General features: G+C 39.3%; 2 protein-coding genes across 5 annotated transcripts in view; both read left to right on the forward strand.

Annotated features, from left to right (window-relative positions):
• LOC121971880 (sodium/hydrogen exchanger 8-like) overlaps nt 1-23,223 on the forward strand; it is a 121,868-nt gene that overhangs the window by 14,488 nt on the left and 84,157 nt on the right. For 2 of the 4 annotated variants that reach the window (XM_042523373.1, XM_042523370.1), the window contains exons 2-5: nt 5,128-5,178; nt 5,254-5,345; nt 17,683-17,760; nt 17,866-18,023. In XM_042523373.1, the coding sequence (XP_042379307.1) occupies nt 5,128-5,178; nt 5,254-5,345; nt 17,683-17,760; nt 17,866-18,023 (379 nt within the window). Of the gene's footprint in view, nt 1-5,127; nt 5,179-5,253; nt 5,346-17,682; nt 17,761-17,865; nt 18,024-23,223 lie in introns of those variants that run through there. The other 2 variants (XM_042523372.1, XM_042523374.1) reach the window with 2 other exon arrangements.
• The window catches only part of LOC121971879 (sodium/hydrogen exchanger 8-like), a 163,312-nt gene continuing 144,295 nt past the window's right edge, over nt 4,207-23,223 (forward strand). Inside the window, exon 1 of the mRNA XM_042523369.1 lies at nt 4,207-4,291. The gene's annotated coding sequence lies outside the window, so the exon portion shown is untranslated. The remainder of the gene's footprint in view (nt 4,292-23,223) is intronic.

The raw sequence follows: 23,223 nt of genomic DNA on the forward strand, positions 1-23,223 counted from the left end.
CAGTCGGACCCTGCAACGCGTTCCTTCCGGAGAACAACCTAGCATTAGCACAATAGTTTAATGGATTCATTCATTGAATATTTGTCATAGTTTGACGCTGGCTGGCAACCTAACGCAACCCTCCTTTATCCAGGTTGGGACCGACCATGACCGATCATCATGGGCCGAGTTTAACATCATTCTTATAGAGAATAAATTTCTCTATACTTTCATCTATACTTTTTAGAAAATACATAGTATTTTGTGTTATCATCTATAAAAGTGATGAACTACTTATTCCCATTTCCCACTACGTGTCGGTGTACCTTTTGAATCACACATGTCAGTGTGAATCAGGCCGAGTGGTTCGTTGCTTCTTTCAACATGTTGAAAGGATGATCTTATTATTTTCACATTAACACAAATCTCACACTTGTATTTTGGGTCAAGATGGAATGCAGGTATACTTTGTATGTTAATTAATCTAGACAACACATCGTAGTTTACGTCCTAATCTACCATGCCAAAAACACGAAAACTCAAACATATAAACAGAAGATTTTTCAATTTTATTAACCTTAGGCTTAATAGCCATTACATCGAGTTTGAATAGCCTATCGGTTACATAGCCCTTTCCTAAAAATGCTCTATTTTTAGACAAAACAACTTTGGCTGATTAAAAAATAATACGGAAGCATGCTTACTTAATAATGATTTGGACATTAGATTCTTCCTAATCTACGAAACATATATCACATTGTTGAGTGTTAACCCCTTGCCCGAGGTCATTTTCAGGACCATTTTCCTTTGACCTATGATGTCCGAGGTTGCTAAGTTCTCATGAACAGTTTGTTCTCATCTTTAATTTCTTAAAAGTTGTGGAGCAGCTCCTTATTACAACATATATGTCTGGTGGCATCGATATTGACCCACCATTGTCGCGGATTTAAACCCACCATGTTCAGTTCGGAGACCTCGACACAAAGGTCATCCATTTCTGCTCATTTAGGTTGACCTCCGGCTTCTTCTTTGACTTTCTGCACTCCGAAGATTTGACCGACTCGGTCAAAACACTTCGCATAGAACTTTTTGCTTATACCTCCCCTAGGTCCCATCTTAGAAGACTTAGGATTCTTCCGTTTTGAGTTTTGACCGTGCTCAACCACGTTTGAGTTTCACAGGCTAGTAGCCTGATAGAATAACTTTCTCTCGGAACTCTTATTGCCCTCCTCAATTTGAAGTCTAACAATGAGTTCTTTTACATTCATTTCCTTCCACTTATGTTTTAGGTAGTTCTTGAAGTCCTTCCTACCGGGATGCAACTTCTCAATGATTGCTGCCACCTGAAAGGTTTCACTTAGCACGATATGCCTTTTGAGTGAATCTCGTGCAGAATCACCTTAAGCTCCTGGACTTGTCGAATCATCGTTTTGGAGTCAATCATCTTGTAGTCTAGAATCGTCCCACAATGAATTTTTGGCTCTTGCATCTTCCGTCTTGTACTTCTTGTCCAAGGACTTTCACAGCTCCTTTGTCGTTCTTTTTATATTGTACACAACATACAACGAGTCGGTATAGAAGTTGAGGATGCAGTTTCAGCAAAAGAACTCAGAATGAGTCCATGCCTCCAGTGCATTGATGCCCGATGGCCTCGACATCAGTAGCATCCTGAGCATGCTTGGGAGGTTCCTCGTCAAGAACCAAGCTAGATTTAGCGTGGTCAGGTGAAAGAGCATCTTATGCTGCCATTGCTTGAAGGTCAACCTAGTGGACTTCTCTGGCCTTTCCCATTGAGAGATTTCCAATGGGGGTGGAGGGAGTCTTCATGTGTTGAGCCTGTTGTATCTCAGCCATTTTCGTGGTCATCTCAATAGAAAAATTTTTTGTTTTAAGACCGTCGGGCAATCTTTCACAATGAAGATTGCTTGTAAGAGATAAGGGATTTGCTGAAATTGAAATTACAAACTAAAATCAACTTCCTGTTGATATGCCATGAGTTGATAATCTCAGGCTGTCAAGTAGGGAAGAATAAGCTAATTGGAAAGATGGGCTGCTAAGAAGGCTTGGCTGAGACCTGGGTAGAGATGTCTACCGAGACCAGAGATGTATGTCATGATCAAAGATGTCTGCCATAACTAGAGATGTCTGTCAAGACTAGAAATGCCTACCGTGACCATAGACGTTGTTGTGACCAGAGACCTTTGCAGAGATGTCTGCCGAGACCAGAGATGTCTATTGTGACCAGAGATATAAGATACTGAGGTATGTGGTTCACGCAGTTTCTTTAAAATAGATTCATTGGATATCTATTTCTCAAGATACAATGGTAAACCACGATCCCCACCAAACATTGATGGTCGCGACAAATTAAGAGGTACCCGATTACTATCATGAGTGGATCTGCCGAGTGGATACACGACAGAGGAAAAACAGTGGGATAACGCAAGTGGATAGAGATCACTTTTCTTGCATACACCACTCAAGATCATGGCCTCCTCTTTTATAGGAGCTCCGACCTTATGCAACATTTAAATGGCCAATTAATCGCCATTTAACGCCTTTTCTCACCCAGATCAAAACGCTGGGAGGTTTAGGATACGCCATTAACATCAGTTAATGCATCCTTTATGCATAGGGCTGTAAACAAGGCAAGCCGAGCCAAGCTTGGGGTGTTTAACCTTGTTTGATAAGATAACCGAGCCGAGCCAAACTGAGTCTAAAATGAACCAAGCTTTTGAAATGATTGTTCAAGATTGACTTGGTTTATTTTTGATGAGCTTGAGCTTGGTTTGCGCTTAGCTTGAGCTTAGTTCGTTTAGATGTTATCGAACCTTCAATTCAAGCTTAGTTTGAGTTTGGTTCGTTTAGATGTTGTCGAGCTCTCAATTCAAACTTGTTTGATTGTTTGAAATTTTTACTTGTTTAATTGATTATTGAGCTTGATAATTCAAACTTTGTTTATTTTAAAAGTGTTTTTTTGTTTATTTAGCATATTGATAAAAATTTTATTAATGAACATGATTCACGAATGTTGTTCATGAATATTGTTGACAAACGTTGTTCAAGAACCTTAATGAGCCGAACACATACGTGTTCAAACTTATTTGTTTAGTTTAACGAGTTGCTGAAGCTTGTTTATTTAATTGATCTTGTATGAACAAATATAAATAAGCTTTTACCAAGCCGAATACAAAGTTTGTTCACGAACGTTTGGTCCATTTACAGCCCTAGTTATGCACTTGAGCCGGTATCAAAATTGGATTCGAGTGGCAAAATGTTGGTTCATTCACTTGGATAAATTTTGTCCAAACCGGTCCGACATTTGACGTGTGCATGTCATGTTTGCACCTGAGTTAACTTGATTGAGTGCAATTCAGGCCCTAGATTTGCACCCTTGTGCGCACTCACGGGTGAGAGAAAACCTCTCTCCATACATTTGTTCACAACTACAATGCTTGTGAAACAATATAAACCAATCAATACACCTTAAAACTCTCAATGTGGGACTAAAACACAACAAAACTTCTTTCCTCTCCACTTCTTTTCCATTCACATACATCCATCCAACACTGACCACTCTTTTCTTTAAAACTGCAGTAGCAACACCTTGTTGTCCCTTTTCAAGCCGTCGACAGCCTTCTACAAAATGTTGCTCTTTTTCTAGCGATCACAAACAGTTTTTCTTAATTTCAGTTTTTTCTCAACAATAGCAACTCTCCCTCTTATCGTTCTTCACCGTCCTTTCCCAATCGAGGAGTAATGACGTTCTACCCCTCCGTCAAGTTTGTTGGGGAGTAATGACGATAAAAATAGCGGTCCAAGATGAGAATCATAAATTAATTGATTTCAATCGTCAAAGATTTGACATATTTAACATTGTAGCCATATCATAATTATTATTATTTCCATAAGTGTTAAGATGATCTATTATTGTATTTGTCATATTAGTATTCATATATATTGTCTAGTTAATCTGTATAAATAGGATTGTTAGCTTATGACAAATATCAACAATGAACCAATTGTCTTCTCATTATTTTTCTCTTGATTCTTTCTTTCCTATGTGTTTCTATGTTTTTATGTTTCAACACTACCTTGCAATTACAACTGTATTTGTTGATAACCTTTTGTGATACTAAATGGCGGAGGAGAATTTCTGCATAAGAAGATCTGCATACCGTTTGATTGAAGATTTAGAAATGTATGTGGATGTGACTGTGAATACAGGCACAGTATGTCTCAGGTCTCGAGATTGACCAATGTTCTCTAATGCATAAGAAGATCTGTTCAAAGTGTCAAGATAAACTTTGAGGTTATTATGCTACTTTAGTGGTCTTACTGATATTCATGTTATGTTTGTTGTTGCTTTAGTTCATTATAGCCATTCTTAGATAGATTATTAGGAAAGACTGATTTTTTGTAGATATTTCAAGGATTAATACAGCCTATAGCTTCTGGATCTTCTAGACCAATGGCCATCCTAGTTTGCAACTAAATCTACTGATACACAGTGAGATGTTAAATGTTATTTGTAGATAGAATTTCTTGGTAATTTTGCACCAGATTGTTCATGTAATGGAAAAAAAAAGTTTGATGAAGAAAAAAGGGGCGATGTTTCCATTGAAGCCTTTTCACCACTTCACTTAATGATTCAAGTGACTATTTATTCAATCTATCCAATCCTATTTTTTCATCTTTGTATATTCAATGCGGAAGTTGTTTTAGGACATGTAGATAGCTTAATCGATTATAATGATGGCAACATCTAGATAATTTTTTAAACTGATATTCATTTAATGAAGTAACATATGCTTCCATATGAGTCCTTTCACTTGAGTGAATGATTTTAGCCACGTCATGCATCTATCTTAACTTTTTCAGTCATCTTTGTGTATTCCATGCAACCTTCCAAGCTGCTTTATAGTTTAGAGCATGTAAATGACTTTCTTTATTATAGTGAAAGTATTGACTGAAGCAGTGTGTGTGGACAAGTTTAGCACTGTAGTCCACTGTATGACTGTTATTCTTGAATCAATATTATGATGGAATCTTAAATGGATTTGGTATTATACAGCTCATTTTCCATCTTAACTTATATGGTTGCCTTCCTCCACTATGCAATTCTTATCCAATTTACTTTGTTTTCAGAATATGGAACAAACATTGATTTAGGAAAATTAGGATCTGGCATCCGTCTTTGTAAGTATTAACCTACTAGCAGTTAATGCTAACTGATATATCTGACTGTGATAGGGCTTACTGGGTTGTTTCCAGGGGCAAATATTAATCCTAATCTTCTCCTATCTGTTTTCCTTCCCGCTCTTCTTTTTGAGAGCTCATTTTTATTGGAAGTTCATCAAATAAAGGTATTATTCTATCTTCATATAGAAAATTATTAAAAGGTTATATTCTCTATGTTTTCATATAGTTGATTATGTCAATTAATATTTGAAACTCTATTTTTTGGACTGGAATCTTTCTTTAGTGAAGTGTGAAAGATTAATAACGTACTCTTGTTATGGAATCTACACTCTTGGAAGGTAGCAAAGGTTTACGTGTTTCTCCTTGTCTGCATGGATGGAATGATATATAACTAGAACATATTACCATTCCATTGCTTCTTTATGGAAACTAGGAAATAACTTAATACTAGTGAAATTATAATTTGTAGATACCTTTCCTAGGTCTGCATCAATGACATTGCAAGGCATGTGCATAACACATGCCATATTTTCTACATCAATGAATCCATTAAAAAAAATTTAAAGAAAAAAACTCTGTTGGAGAAGTTCTCCTTATTTTGATTATAAGTTCATAGCTGCACTGACTGTTTAAAACTTCAAATATCACTTAACGTATATGGATAAATTAACATTGGTTGTTCTGTGTTATCATTAAGTTCTCTCCATTTTAGTTTATCATCAAGGGCACCCCAAGGACTCACCACTTTGTACTTTCTAGCAAATAAACCCCTTTGAAGTTGTCTAAACTGGTACAGTCTCACCCACTTGCCAAAACAACTAGTCCTCTTTTAGCCTGTCCAAATATTATTGCAACCTTTTAATTTTGTCAAACTAGTGTACCTTTCCGTTTCCTTGCAATGCCACTTGTTCTCTCTGCACATTGCCTTGTCTCCCTTCTGTTGGCGAATTCCTCTCTTTTCTTCTCTAATTTTACACTATTGTTCTTCATTTCTCTGCTTTCATGTATTTGAGTTTATTGTTTGTCGTACATTTGGAAACACTTGTGGAAATCTCTAAATAAGTAGATCTTGATGCTTTTGACCCTCACTTAGGTTATTCTTTTGTGACTTCTTTAGGACCATATGGTAGTTTTGCCAAAAGTACTACGTGGACTTATCTTGATATAAATTGGAAAAGGAAGACATCAAACAACTTTACAAGATCCATGGAACACAGTAGCGATTGTGGTGAAGTTTGACCATTTTAAGTCCATGTAGCAGTCTTGGAAACATTTCTCTATATGAACCTATACTTGTCTAAATTTGAAAAGAAAAGCATAAAATGAGTCTTGAAGGTCCATGTAACTGAAAGGAGGGTTTGTTTGTGAAATTCGACCATTTTGAGCGCATATAGCATATTTGCCAAAATCGCTACATGTACTTTTATTGTCTAAGTTGAAAAAGAAAGACTTAGCCCGGTGCATGAAGCTTTCACATGCGGGGTTCCGGAGAAAGATCCATTGTACGCAGTCTTATCCTACTTTTTGCAAGAGGCTGTTTTCAGGATTCGAATCCGTGACCTTTTAGTCACAAAGCAACAATTTTACCGTGTGTCAAGCTCCCCTTCTGAAAAAGAAAGACATAAAATGACTTTAAAGGTCCATAGAATTTAGAGAAGAGCTTGTTTTTGGAATTATACCTGTTTAGATTTCTGTAATAGAGGAGTTTGAAAATTGCACTACATGGACTTGTAGTGGTCTAAATTTGATAAGGAGGGCATATATGACTTGAAGGTATAGGGTATAAAGAGGAGTATTTGTTTGTGAAATTAGACCAATTTGGGTTCATGTACAGTTTTGGCCAAACCCAAAATGTTCAAAATTGAAAAAGAAATATATTGTACAAATCCAAAGGGTTCAGGGAACACAGAGATTACTTATTTGTGAAATTAAATCAATTTAAGTCTATATAATAATTTTTGCCAAAATTGCTATATGAAAATTATTTACTCTAGTTTTGAATTTGAGTGGATATATGCATTCCGTGAAGCCTTTGAAGTTCACCCATGATGATTGCCAACCTCCAAATTGATTATACTTTTAGGATTGCTACTTCACATTTCTATTACAACAATTAATGAAAATTTTAATAGGCTTTAATTCTTTCATGTATACATAATTGCTTGTGATGAAGTATAACCCTAAATAAGAAACCATGAAACCTTTTAAACATTTTGTGCCACGGTGAACTAATCACAATGCTAAGGTGTCTTCCGTGCAGCTTGTGCAGGTTAGTGTCGTAGAGAATCAGTGAATATTAACAAGGGATAGATGAGAAAAACTTAAAAAGAAAAGGGAAGTTAAGTGTGGGAACGAGGCTACATAACAATTTCAAGCAAGGTGTCTTCCAATCGGCTTTCATTTCTAACTTTTGGGGAGGGGTGGATGGGTGGGGGTGCAACGGATTGAGTGGGTAGATTTAGAGGAGTATTTTTTGGCAGGTAAAAACAAGTGGGTTGCTCTTTCATGATAAATTAAATTGGGGTGTCCCTTTTATGATTCGGTGAAATGGGACATCCTTATGATTTTTGCCCAATATTGTTCCTTGCAGATAATTATAAGAATTTTTTTTTTTGTTTTGAGCAAATGCCATTGAAATGACCCTAAGTTTTTTTTGTTTACATTCTATGCACCATATAACATTCCAATAAATAAGAAAACTATTTTATTCTCTCTAAATCATAAATATTGTTTATTTATTCTTTATGCGGAATCGGAAGGTCCTCGGGAGTGATCAAGGGTCCCAAGTCTCCAACGTCATCCATTTCTTCACCTACCTATCACAAACCAAACCTAGTGAGTCTAACTCAGTACCTCTAATCCATAGTAGCAAAAATTCCTTAACCAGTCGCATGCATCATTAACTTACAATTTATTGTCAAAGAAACAAGTAAGCAGACATATAAGCATTTTTCCATAAAACATTAAACTATGAGTATCACACAACATTTTTGTGTATCCTTTAATCATTAAATTATATAGCATTTTCTTTTAGCATTTATCATATATCATTCTTGGGTGGAGATGTATCAGTTATCCTTTATCCTTTGTTTGATTGATCAATTTGTTTAACCATGATACCAGACGGCGGGGCGTCAACAATTCTCGTCTTTGGGTCGTGGCCAAATATGAGAATCTGGTATTGGAGTCCCTCTGAGCTTTGACCCTCACAAAATTTCCATTAATCTTTATCATCATTGTCATTTTTTATTTTTTTCATCATTAACATGAGCTCGATAAGCATGAATATCATTAACTAAATAAAGCTAAATAAGTATGATTATCATTTACTACATAAAGCTAATTAAACAATCATACCATTAATCTACACGAGGCTCAAATAAGCATGTATATCATTAACTGCACGAGCTCAATAAGCATGGATATCATTAACTAAATAAAGCTAAATAAGCATGATTATCATTTACTACGTAAAGTTAATTAAACAATCATACCGTTGATCTACATGAGGCACAAATAAGCATGCATATCACTAACTACGGGAAGCTCGATAAATATGAACATCATTAACTACTTAAAGCTAAATAAATATCCACACTCCTAGACCTCCTTGAACATCAAGTGACCAACCATTCGTCAAAATCTGCTACACACCCACACACCCTTCGACAACTTCTCAAACCTTGTCGCAAATAGCCCAAGTAATCCTTCAAAAATCTGCTACTTGTAGCTCCCAATTCCCCCTCAAAAACTTGCTGCACATACCCTAAATACCCCTCAAAAACCTGTTGCTCTTAGCCCTCAAATCTCCCTCGAAAACCTATTGCGTATGACCTTGATATCTCTCAAAAACTTGTTGCACTTAACCCTTAAATCCTCCTCGAAAACCTGCTGTGTATAACCTAGAAATCTCTCAAAAACCTGTTGCTCTTAGCCCTCAAATCCCCCTCATAAATCTGCTGCGTATAGCCCAGAAATCTCTCAAAAACCTGCTACGTGTACAGGTTCAAAGGCATAGGAAGAAAAGTCAAAAAACTGCTGCATATACAGATTCAAAGGAGTAGAAAAAAAGTCGAAAACTTGCTGCATATACAGATTCAAAGGCGTAGAAAGAAAGGTCGAAGATTCAAAGGAGTAGAAAGAAAGATCGAAAACCTGCTGCATATACAGATTCAAAGAAGTAGAAAGAAAAGGGTTTAAGAGGTGCCTTTGTGCTTGGAGGCTTGGTGTTGGCGCAGGTGACGACGAGGAGCAACGATGGGGCGCCCCCTTGGCCTCGTTCTTCCTTCCAAGGTCGAAGCCGAGATCTCTCCCTCTCTCTTTCTTTTCTTCTGCCGAGAGCTCTCCCTCTCCCTTTCTTTTCTTCTGCCGAGACCTCTCCCTCTCCGTTTTTTTTTTTTTAATTTCCACCGCCCCTCTTATAAGAACTAAACCCTAGGGTTGTGTCCATTCCTTACTAATTGGGCCGAGCCCATGAGTCCATTACTTGGTTAATAGCAATTTGGCACCCTTAAATAAAATAAAAAATTTATTATCATGTTCTCCCTTGGCTTTTTCTTTAAAAAAATAAAGTCGGACCCTATAAATCCTCTCCCCGTTAAATGGATTCGTCCTCGAAATTCTAAACTTACCAATTAACTCCGAGTAGCGGTCCCTCATGTCAGCTTCCGTCTCCCAAGTGGCCTCCTCGTTAGTGTGAATCAGTCACCTGACCTTGACCATCTTGACCGTCCAGTTCCGTAGCTTCCTCTCTTGCCGGTCCAGTATCTGTATGGGTCTCTCCGGATAGATCCGAGGTAAGCTGTAATGGTTCAAAATTTAGCATATGGGAGGGATTCGACATGTACTTGCATAGCATTGAGATATGGAATACATTATGTACCCCTGAAAGATTAGGTGGCAAGGCCACCCGGTAAGCCAATGTTCCCACCTTGTCTATGACTTCGAAGGGCGCAATGAATCTCGGGCTGAGCTTACCTTTCTTGTCAAATCTCATAACACCCTTTATCGGTGCTATTTTCACGAAAATGTGATCCCCAACTATAAATTCCAGGTCCCTTATTCTTTTGTCAGTATAGCTCTTTTGTCGACTTTGAGCAGTCTTCATTCTATCCCTGATTCTGGCTACTAGATCTGTCGTGTGCCTCACGATTTCTGGACCCACCTCTGCCCTCTCAACCACTTCATCCCAATGGATAGGGGATCTGCATTTCCTTCCATAAAGTGCCTCATAAGGAGTCATGCTTATAGATGACTGATAACTGTTGTTATAGGTGAATTCCATAAGTGGTAGCTTCAGTTCAAATCGATCACACGCTCGCAGTAAGCCTTCCAAAATCTGTATCACCCTCTTCGATTGACCAGGGGACGAAATGCTGTACTAAATAGTAGTCTAGCTCCCATGGCTGAATGCAAACTTTTCTAGAAAGCCGAGGTGAACCTCGGATCTCTGTCCTATACTATAGAAACGATAGAAACGAGAATCTTATGCAATCTGACTATTTCCCAGACGTACAACTCTACATACTGAGTCATGGAGAAGGTCGTCTTCACTGGTGGGCAGTGCGTCGCCTTAGTGAGACGATCAACTATCACCCAAATGACATTAAAGCCTTTCACCGTCTTCGTAGGACCACTACAAAATCCATGGTGGTGTTCTCCCATTTCCACTCTGGAATTAAAAGTAGCTTAAGTATCCCTGCTGGCCTCTGATGTTCTGCTTTGACTTGTTGATAAGTTAGGTATTCAGATACGAAATGCGCGATGCCATGTTTCATACCTGGCCACCAATAAAGTAATTGCAGGTCCTTATACATTTTTGTACTCTCTAGATGTACAGAATCTAGAATATTATGAGCTTTTGTCAAAATCTCAACTCTTAAGTGAGTCAACACCAGAAATCCAGAGTCGGCCCCGATATTTGACAGTACCATCTTCGACCGAATATAAACTCAAACCCTTAGACTCATCCTTCTGTATCCATTTTTATAGCTGTCCATCAATAGCTTGTTCTATCCGAATTTTGTCCCTCAAGGTAGGTTGTATTGTTAGAGTGGTTAAGCTGGGAGCCTGACTCCTAGCATACATCTATAGGTTAAATCCCTGAATTTCTGTTTGAAGAGGTTTCTGTACTGATAGTTGTGCAATGACTATTGTTTTTCTACTAAGGCATCAACAACCATATTAGCTTTCCCAGGGTGGTAGCTAATATCACAGTCGTAGTCCTTCACAAGCTTTAACCATCTTCTCTGTCTCATGTTCAGTTCTTTTTGGGTGAAGAAATACTTTAGGTTTTTGTGGTCAGTAAAGATTTGCACTTCTCCCCATACAAATACTGTCTCTATATCTTAAGAGCAAACACAACTGTTGTTAGTTCAAGATCATGGGTCGGATAATTCTTTTCATGCACTTTTAGCTGTCGGGACGCATATGCAATGACTCGATCGCGTTGCATAAGAACCGTGCCCAAACCTAGCTTCGAAACATCTGTATACAACACATACTCTTCTTGTCCTGAAGGCATAGCTAAAGCAGGCGTTGTAGTAAGTGCTTGCTTCAACCGTTCAAAATTGTCTTGACAATTAGCTCCCCATGTAAACTTGACATTCTTCTTCAGGGCCGTTAAGGGCACTGCAATGGAAGAAAAGCCCTTGATGAATTTCTGATAGTAGCTCACCAAACCTAGGAAACTGCTTATCTCAGTTGCATTTTTAGGCATTGACCATCCTCTGACTGCCTCGACTTTAGTAGGATCTACTTTTACCCCATCCTTCGAAATAACATGACCTAGGAATGCTACTTTCTCTAACTTGAACTCACACTTGCTGAACTTTGCAAATAGCTTTCGGTCTTGCAATATTTGCAAAGCGATCCTCAAGTGTTGACTATGCTCCCCCTTGCTCCTTGAATAAATCAAAATGTCGTCTATAAATATAATAATGAACTAATCGAGATATGGCTGAAATACGTGATTCATGAAATCTATGAAGATTACTGGGGCATTTGTCACTCCGAATGACATCACTATAAACTCATAATGTCCATATCGCGTCCTGAAAGCCATCTTATGCACGTCCGTTTCTTTTACCCTCAGCTGATGGTATCCTTATCAGAGATCTATCTTCAAGAATACCGACGCCCCTTGCAACTGATCAAATAAATCTTCGATTCTTGGCAAAGGATACTTGTTTTTCACCGTCACTCTATTCAACTCCCAATAATCGATACGTAGTGTCATACTTCCATCCTTTTTCTTCACGAATGATACTGGTGCGCCCCATGGCGAAAAGCTTGGGCGAATAAATCCTTTTTCGAGTAGCTCTTGAATCCGATTCTTCAGTTATTTCATTTCTGCTGGAGCGAGACGATACGGTGCCTTAGAGATTGACACTGTACCTAGTATCAGCTTAATGGAAAATTCCACCTCCCTTTCCGGAGGAATGCCAGAGACATCCTCAGGAGATACACTAGGAAATTCTCGGACAACTTCGACATCCCCCACCTTCTGGTCGACTACATCAGGTATAAAAACAACATTGGCTAGAAATCTTTGGCATCCCCTCGTCATGAGCTTCCTCGCATTGATGCAAGAAATGAGGTGCGACCTCTCTCTATTCTTGGCTGTCTCAAAAATAAACGGCTCCCCGCGTCGGAAGTCGATCGAAGCTCCATTCTGCGATAACCAATCCATTCTCAGAATAATGTCGAACTCGGGCATTGACAATACGATAAGATTTACCTGAACCACATGCTCCTATAGTCTAAGCTCCATGTCCTTCTCCATCCTGGTAGATAACATCTGCTCGCCAGAAGGTCCGGTGACTCTAAACCCAATCCCCATGTCTTCTGGTAAGATTCCCAGTCGCTTTACGAAGGCCTCGGATATAAATGAGTGTGTAGCTCCTGAATCCTGCAAAGCATAGGTAGCTACACCTGCGATAGATATCCTACTTGTGACAACAATACCATTATACCCATTTAAGCATACCAATTTCCAAAAATTGCCCGTTAAGCCCCTTAAAGTTTTGTATCGATCAAATTCCAGTCCTTATTATGTTTGGAGCTCTATATTTCTTGTCTATAATCCTGTTATTGGAGGTCCCATCTCAGATCATGTAAAACTTCGAGACATGCAATCCTAAATACCCATGCTTAACATTTTATGCGATAGACAATAAATACATTAAATTATTTAGTTGGATTACATGTGACAAGCATAGTGTCTGGCTCTACTTCCTTGGCATGCATCACAAATGCTCGTCCGATCACCGGTTCTCGCAGCTTTAGGCATTCTTTAGCTTTGTGTCCATCTCCTCCGTATTTGAAGCACTTGTAGGTACCCCACAGACATTGGCCTGCTGGCAATTGCAATCATTGCACAATGACTTTTCCTCTATTTTTAGGGCAGCTGCTCCTTGTGGTTGTTGCTTCGTTTTCCTGTGAGGCTTCAACTGCCCCTGCTCTTTCTGTGGTCTGGTATATGACTTCTTATTCTACTGTTATGGATGAGGCCTCTTCCTCTGCACTTCCCACTCGATATCTTTCAAGGACTGCTCGGCTTTGTAGGCTCTAGTGATAGCGTCCTGATATTCAGTTGGATCGGCCAGCAGAACGTCCCGGCGGATGGTAAGCCTGAGACCATCCAAAAAGTGCCTCAATTTTTCAGTAGCATAATTTGCGATTAGGGGCATAAAATGACATCCTCTATCGAACTTCTTGACAAACTCAGCAACAGACAGGTCTCCCTGTCGGAGACTCATAAACTCCCTCTTCAACCTCGATCTCACGTCAGTGGTAAAGTACTTTTCGTAGAAGATTCTCTTGAACTCCTCCCAGGTCTGGGTATTCTGATTAACCCCCTTTTCAGCTCCCTTCCACCATAGAGAAGCATCATTCTTTAGCAGATATATAGCACATCGAACTCTGTCAGTGTCAGTTATATCCATGTATCGGAATATCACCTCCAAGATCGGATCCACCCCTCAGCAACAAAGGGGTAGTAGTGCCAGCAAAATCCTTAGGGTCCATCCTCCTGAACTGCACATACACGTCCTCCTCTCGTCCCCTATGGGCGTTACTAGTATGCTGCTCCAGGAGTCGAGCCATTCCTTCCAGTATATGGATAGCAGCATCTGGTAGTGGAGATGGGGGATCGGGCACAACATGTCTCTCCTCACGCTCTCCTCCAGCACGGCCATCTTCTCTACGCCTTTGATAGACCCGTCTTGGAGGCATACCTGCACATATCATCCAATCATATTCGTAACCATCTTGCACTCATTCGGAACATTTAACCGCCTAACTTTTATATCATATAAGCATTTAAATTCAGCATATACAATTCAAAGCGGTAATAACTCACAAACTTGGGGCTCAGCTCTTGAACTCCCTGGAACTTGACAATACACATCCCTTACAAAATCCTTGCTCTGATACCAACTGAAATGACCCTAAGTTTTTTTTTTGTTTACATTCCATGCACCATATAACATTCCAATAAATAAGAAAACTATTTGTAATCAATAAACAAGTCAAACATCCTGGAGATCTAAATTCAATACTATTTTATTCTCTCTAAATCATAAATGTTATTTATTTATTCTTTATGCGGAATCGGAAGGTCCTCGGGAGTGGTCAAGGGTCCAAGCCTCCAACATCATTCGTTTCTTTACCTGCCACAAACCAAACCTAGTGAGTCTAACTCAGCACCTCCAAACCATAGTAGCAAAAATTCCTTAACCAGTCGCATGCATCATTAAATCTACCTTTACTTGGAATTTATTGTCAAAGAAACAAGTAAGCAAGCATATAGACATTTTTCCATAAAACATTAAACTGTGAGTATCACACAACATTTTTATGTATCCTTTAATCATTACATTATATAGTATTTTCTTTTAGCATTTATCATATATCATTCTTGGGTGGAGATGCATCAGTTATCCTTTATCCTTTGTTCAATTGATTAATCTATTTAACCGTATTACTAGGTTGCAGGGCGTCAACAATTCTTGTCACTAGGCCGTAGTCAAATATGGGAATCTGATATTGGGGTCTCTTTGGGCCTTGTCCCGTAAACGGGGTTCCTTTGGGGCCTTGACCCTCACAAAATTTCCATTAATTCTCATCATCATTGTCATTTTTCATTTTTTTAATCACTAAATAAGCATTCATACCATTCATTTAAATAAGGCTCAAATAAACATGTATATCATTAACTACATGTGCTCGATAAGCATAAATATCATTAACTAAATAAAGCTAAATAAACATGATTATCATTTACTACATAAAGCTAATTAAACAATCACACCATTAATTTACATGAGGCTCAAATAAGCATGAATATCATTAACTAAATAAAACTAAATAAGCATGATTATAATTTACTACATAAAGCTAATTAAACAATCATACCATTAATCTACATGAGGCTCCAATAAGCATGCATATCACTAACTACGTGAAGCTCAATAAATATGAACATCATTAACTACTTAAAACTAAATAAACATCCATACTCCTAGACCTCCTCGAACATCAAGTGACCAACCATTCGTCAAAATCTGCTACACACCCACACACCCTTCGACAACTTCTCAAACCTTGTCGCAAATAGCCCAAGTAATCCTTTAAAAATTTGCTACTTGTAGCTCCTAATTTCCCCTCAAAAACTTGTTGCACATGCTCTAAATACCCCTCAAAAACTTGCTGCTCTTAGCCCTCAAATCCCCCTCGAAAGTCTGTTGCGTATGACCTTGATATCTCTCAAAAACCTGCTGCTCTTAACCCTCAAATCCCTCTCGAAAACCTGCTGCTCTTAGCCCTCAAATCCCCCTCGAAATTCTGCTGCGTATAACCCAAAAATCTCTCAAAAACCTGCTGCGTATACATGTTCAAAGGTGTAGGAAGAAAAGTCGAAAAATTGTTGTATATGCAGATTCAAAGGAGTAGAAAAAAAGTCGAAAACCTATTGCGTATACAGATTCAAAGGCGTAGAAAGAAAGGTTGAAAACCTGTTGCATATACAGATTCAAAGGAGTAGAAAGAAAGGTCGAAAACCTGCTGCATATACAGATTCAAAGGAGTAAAAAGAAAAGGGTTTCAGAGGTGCCTTTATGCTCGGAGGCTTGGTGTTGGCGCAGGTGATGACGAGGAGCAACGATGGGGCGTCCCTTTGGCCTCGTTCTTCCTTCCAAGGTCGAAGTCGAGATTTCTCCCTCTCCCTTTCTTTTCTTCCGCCGAGACCTCTCCCTCTCCTTTTTCTTCTCTTTTTTTTTTTTATTTTTTTTTATTTCCACCGCTCCTCTTATAAGAACTAAACCCTAGGGTTGGGTCCGTTCCTTACCAATTGGGTCGAGCCCATGAGTCCATTAGTTGGTTAATATCAATTTAGCCCTCTTAAATAAAATAAAGAGTTTATTATCATGTTCCCCTTGACTTTTCTTTAAAAAAATAAAGTTGGACCTTACAACCATGACCAGAATCATTTAAAAAGGATTGAAATATTAATTAAGACTGAGAGAATTCGTGAAGGAAAAATTATTGATTGAGAGCATGGTTTAAAATCTCAATCTGTTTCAGAGTTTTGGTTTGTGGTCTGAATGATACGGTTTCGGTACCATATCGTGTTGTGCCGATATGATTTTGTTTTTTTTAAATATAAAATATATTAATTTTTAAAAAATTAATCTAAATATTTAAAAAAATAAAAAATAAATAAATTTTTTAAAAAGAAAAAAATACTAGATTATGGCACCCCATATGATAAATAAATAAATAATTTATTATATTTTTTAGAATTAAAATAAATAATATATATATTAAATTAATGGGATAGTTTTAATAGGGTCTAATTATGCCTATTTAGATTATCCCAACTATAGTTGGGAGTCGATTGAAATTATTAACCTAAGTTTAATTAACTTAAATAGTTTCGCCTCATGCGAAACGTGCCGGTGTTAGTGGTGTGTCGGTCGACAGGCAGAACGAAATGTTCGGCCATGCCACCCAATTTGTCATGAGATTTTAAACCATGACTTGAGAGTACTACTAGGGAACATGCGTTATATGTGAAATGCAACCAAACACAAAAAAATACTCATGGTTAACTCTAAGTGACGAGATGAAGTGTTAACATGGTTTTTAGAGCAAGCATTTGTATGGAAGAAAAGACTCATTTAATAATAACTTGGTTCCTTTGATTCTCTAGACTCATACAAAATCATGGCACTTATGGTCGAGCCACGATATTGGAAGTACCAAAATGCACTATGCACTAAGTAAAGCCTATCATGTATTATTTTTGGTTCCTTATTCCTTTCATTTACAATGTAGGATATTAACAATCTTATTCCCATTTCAATTGGGGGATTGATGAGTTTGCTGCCATTTATATGATAATGTGTATCATACAATTATCTTTCATCATTAGGTAAGAAATGGTGCATCCGAGCTAGCTTGCACTTTCTCAAGATTGACACTAAACTTCTGTTGGTACAGAAATGCTTGATGCAAATGCTGCTGCTTGCTGGACCAGGTGTTCTCATATCAACCTTTTGCCTTGGGGCAGCTGTGAAGGTGTGCTGACTTCCATTATACTGAATTCTTTGAGGCATCTTTGTCCATCATTGCTACAATTATAAACCTCTCTTGGGCTTCAAAAGCTTTGTAATAATTCTGCAGGTTACCTTTCCCTATGGTTGGGATTGGAAGACATCATTGCTTTTGGGAGGGCTTCTTAGTGCTACTGATCCTGTTGCTGTTGTCGCATTACTGAAAGAACTTGGAGCAAGTAAAAAGATGAAGACAATAATTGAAGGAGAATCCCTCATGAACGATGGGTATGACCTTTTCATGCCATTTATTTTAGATATTGTGCTGCATCCTTACAAAAATTTCATCTATACATGGGTTTCAATACAATTTTGTGGTGCTTAAAACTGGGCACCAACTCGCAATTATCCTTACAGATTGGTGCTTAATGACACCAACTCATACTAACATACAGTAAGGGTGTTGGTATGGAGACCCTACTCTGTTTATGGGAATTTTCTGTTTTCATTTCTAAATTTCTCATTTTATAGTATTTTATCTAGTGTATTTTTCTTGTGATAAAATTAATACTTGAAAAGGTGAAAAGCTGATATTTTTTTGATTTTTTTTCTCAATATATAATTTTTCCCCTAGGAAGCCCAAATCGGATACAGAAAATAGAGAATTGCACAAACCCAGCTGGTCTTTGAATCTTCAGTAAAGGCAGTGGATTAGAAAGGCCATTAAGGCATTAATGCTTCTGCCTGTGAAGGATTCACAAACAATTCTGTATGGTTGTCTGGTTGTCATGGTAACTCTGTGGAGAAAGAAATAAATCTTTGTGCATGGTTTTGTAACGCTTGTTGCCATGGTAACTGTTAGAATATGTAATATATTTATAGGGGTATTTCTGTAATTATGTAACATATATCTTTTCTATAAAAAGCCTAACCCATGGTATCCAATACATGAGGTTTAGTTTTCTTTTTAACATGGTATCAGAGCCACCAGCAAACCCTAATTTCTTAAGAAAACCCTAAAGTTTCCGCCGACCTTCTCCCTTGCGCCTACCTCGCCGACGAGTGCCCCCACTTCTCCTCTTCTCCTTTCCACACTCGCTGGCCCCGCAAGAAGCCGCCGCGACTCGCGCCTTCCCCCATCTGGACCAGATCGCCTCTTGGTCTCTAGTGCCTTCCTTGTCCCGTGCCGCGATCACCACATCCACACACCCAACGCTGTGACAGGGTTTCCGCTGCAGCCGCCGTCGTAAAGGACGGAGAACTCTGCTGCTTCTGTTGCCGCACCTCTTCTTCGGCGTTCTTCTACTGCCGCCACAAGCACTGCCGACGAAAGCACAACACCCTAATCCCTGGCCGTCGGATTAGGGTTTATCCTCACATCTCTTGTCGTCTCCAGGATCCCCTCGATTGTCTTCCTTCCTGCAGATCGCATATCTCTCACCCAGCTTGTCCAGCCGATTGTCAACGACGCCACAGTTCTTTCCAATCTGTTTTAATGGCTACATCCGGTGTTCCAAAACCGGATACCTCAATCTTTACCAACCACATCACTGCACCCCTCTCTTCTGAGCAGTTGGATGGTAAGAATTATGCCTCTTGGGCATCTCACATTGAGCTTTGGCTTATTGGACAGGGATATGAGACACATCTCACTCAAACTGAAGAAGATGTTCCAGTCACCGATCGCCCTCTATGGAAGAAGGTTGATGCTCAGTTGTATTGTATTATCCGAGCTACCATCCATTCATCTCTTAGGAATGTCTTCCGTACTCACAAAACCTGCAAGACCGTTTGGACACAGGCTCAACAACTCTTTACAAACACCTCTCGGCGACTCTATCAGGTTTGTGAAGATCTCATGACCTTCCTCAGTGAGCATCAGATTAAGGATTCAATGTCAACTTATCTGGGTTCGGTCTCTAGCCTTCTTTGTGACTTTAATGAATTGCTACCGCCTGCGGCCACTCCTGTTGAAGAGTTTGAAAATCGGAAGAAATTTTTTATGTCTTTGGCTTTATATGGTCTGCCCACATGTTCATGATCAGATCCTGGGCAGCCCCACAGAAGCTACCATGGACAATACCTGGACGACTCTCCTCCGTGTCCGGGCCAAAGTCTTGACGATGCCTCCTTCTGTGCCCGTTGACTCGTCGGCTTTGATCTCTCGACACAACAACAGACCTCCACCTCGCAAGGGTGGCAAAGGGCGTCCTTGGTGTGATGCCATCGACCGGGACACACGATTGATAAGTGCTGGAGTCTACATGGTCGACCTCCTCGCATTGCTTAGATTGTTCAGAGTTCTGTTACTTCCTCAGTTTCTGCTTCACAGTTAACACCAGAGCCGCCGACCCCACTACCTTCCTATAATGACTTTCTAAAATGGTTTGAGGATCGTCATACTTTTGATTCCACTACTACCGTTGCACATGCTGGTAATTCCTTTGTTGGCATATCTCGTTCTTCAGAAACTTGGGTTCTTAATTCAGGGGCCACCGATCATATCACTGGTAATGCTTTCCTATTTTCTTTTCTTACTACTTCCGGTTACTTACCTATGGTCATTATGACCAATGGTTCCCAAACTCAGTCCCAAGGTATTGGTATTGTTCATCCTTCTCCGTCTCTTTCCATTCAAAATGTTCTTTATGTTCCCGGAGCTCCATTTAATTTATTATCAATAAGTCAACTTACTCGGTCTCTTGATTGTGTCATTTCTTTTAGTAAAACGTCTGTTTCCTTACAGGACCGAAGTACGGGGAGGATGATTGGCTTCGGATGTGAGTCTCATGGCCTTTATCTACTTCAACAACCCTCTCTTGGTTGTTCGGCGACGACATCTCCATTTCTTATTCATGCTCAGTTGGGGCATCCAGGTCTTGATAAGTTAAAACAATTACATCCTAGTCTTTCTCACTTAGAGTCTTTATCTTGTGAGTCGTGTCAGTTAGCTAAGCATGTTCGTAGCTCTTTTTCTCCTCGCACTGTGAGTCGGGCTATGTCCCCCTTTGCCTTGGTTCATTCTGATGTTTAGGGTTTGAGTCATGTTTCTTCTACATTGGGATCACGATATTTTGTTACTTTTATAGACGATTTTTCCCGTTGTACATGGTTATATCTGATAAAAGATCGTTCAGAATTGTTTTCTATTTTTGAATCCTTTTTCCTTGAAATAAAAACTCAATTTGGTACTTTCCTTCGAACTTTGCAAAGTGATAATGCACGCGAGTATTTATCTACTCAGTTTCGTACCTTCTTGACATCTCATGGTGTGTTGCATCGCACGTCTTGCCCTCATATCCCTCAACAGAATGGGGTTGCAGAACGCAAGAATCGTCATCTTCTTGAGACCACTCGAACTCTTCTTCTCCATTCTCATGTCCCTCCTCAGTTTTGGGGTGATGGCGTACTTATTGCGTGTTATCTCATCAATCGCATGCCTTCATCCACTCTCCAGGGTAAAATACCTCATCAGGTACTTTATTCGCATCAGTCTCTTCATCCTTTACCATCTCGGGTCTTTGGTTCTATATGTTTTGCTCATGCTCTTGATCCCGGCATTGACAAACTCTCTCCCCGGTCTCATAAGTGTGTCTTCCTTGGTACCCACGATCTCAGAAAGGGTACAAGTGGTATTCCCCTATTCTTCGTCAGTACTTCATCTCTGTTGATGTCACATTCTTTGACTCGGTTTCTTTTTTTGGTCCTTCCGCTTCACTGGCCAAAGTTTCTCCCTCTCCAACTACACCAGTAACTATCTTTTGTCCTCCGGAGGCGCCTCTATCATCTCCAGCCTCGTCTCCTCCTTTGCAGGTTTATCAGCGTTGTCCTCGTTCTGCTTTGCCGCCGACCAACACTGACACTGCCGTGGGCACATCTTTGGAGCCAAGTCCTTCGCCGTTTCCTCCAGTCCCATCTCCTGACTTTGATGTTCCTATTGCACTTCGAAAGGATATGCGTTCCACTTGTAATCCTTCTCCTCACTATGTTTCTTTGAGCTATCATCGTCTTTCTCCATCCTATTATTATTGTCTGTCTTCCTTGTCATCTGTTTCTCTTCCAAAGATTGCAGGTGATGCTTTTGCACATCCAGGATGGAAACAGGCTATGCTTGATGAAATGAGTGCCTTACAGAGCAGTGGGACTTGGGACCTTGTTCCTCTACCTCCTGGAAAATTAGTGGTTGGTTGTCGATGGGTGTTTACGGTGAAAGTTGGTGTAGACGGCACGGTTGATCGGCTTAAGGCTCGTATCGTCGCTAAAGGCTATACTCAGGTATTTAGATTGGATTATGGAGACACTTTTTCTCCTGTTGCCAAGATGTCTTCTGTGCGTCTTTTCTTGTCTATTGTTGCAATTCGCCATTGGCCCCTTCATCAATTGGACATCAAAAATGCATTCTTACATGGTGACCTGCTCGAGGAAGTCTACATGGAGCAACCTCCTTGTTTTGTTACCCAGGGGAAGTCTACTGGTCTTGTATGTCGCTTGCGAAAATCTTTATATGGTCTCAAGCAGTTACCCAAAGCATGGTTCAGTAGATTTAGTATCGTAATTCAACAGTTTGGCATGACTCGAAGCGAGGCTGATCATTCTGTCTTTTATTCATCTATGTAGCGGTTTATGTTGATGATATTGTCATCACAGGTAATGATCATCATTTTATTCACAAGTAAAACAACATCTTTTCAAACATTTCCAAACAAAAGATCTCGGTAAACTCAAATATTTCCTAGAGATAGAAGTGACACAGTCTAAAGATGAGATCATTATATCTCAAAGGAAGTATGCAATGGATATTCTGGAAGAAACAGGAATATTAAATTCAAAGACAGTCGATAATCCCATGGATCCTAATGTCAAGCTCATGCCAAATCAAGGGGAGTCTCTTTCAGATCTTGAACGGTACAGACGATTAGTAGGGAAACTAAGCTACCTCACTCGTCCAGATATCTCATTTGCAGTAAGTGTAGTAAGTCAGTTTCTCAACTCTCCGTGCAAAGAATATTGGGATGCCGTGACTCGCATTATTCGATATATCAGGGGTGCACCAGGAAAGAGCCTTCTATATAAAGACAAAGGACATACTCAAGTTGTGGGGTATTCTGATGTAGATTGGGTAGGATCTCCCTCTGATAGAAGATCTACTTCTGGGTTCTGTATATTTGTCGGAGGTAATCTTATTTTTTGGAAAAGCAAAAAGCAGAATGTTGTGGCAAGATCCAGTGCAGAGGCAGAATATCGAGCTATGGCTACAGCCAGTCAAGAACTTATATGGCTAAAACAGTTGCTTCAGGAACTAAGGTTTGGAGAGGTTACACAAATGTCACTCATATGTGACAACCAGGCCGCTATGCATATTGCCTCAAATCCAGTCTTTCATGAGAGGACAAAGCATATTAAAGTTGACTGTCACTTTGTCAGAGAGAAAGTCATATCTGGAGAAATATCTACTAGTTTTGTCAATTCACATGATTAGCTAGCAGAT

Source organism: Zingiber officinale, chromosome 4A (assembly GCF_018446385.1).
Source record: "Zingiber officinale cultivar Zhangliang chromosome 4A, Zo_v1.1, whole genome shotgun sequence".
Lineage (NCBI taxonomy): Eukaryota > Viridiplantae > Streptophyta > Magnoliopsida > Zingiberales > Zingiberaceae > Zingiber > Zingiber officinale.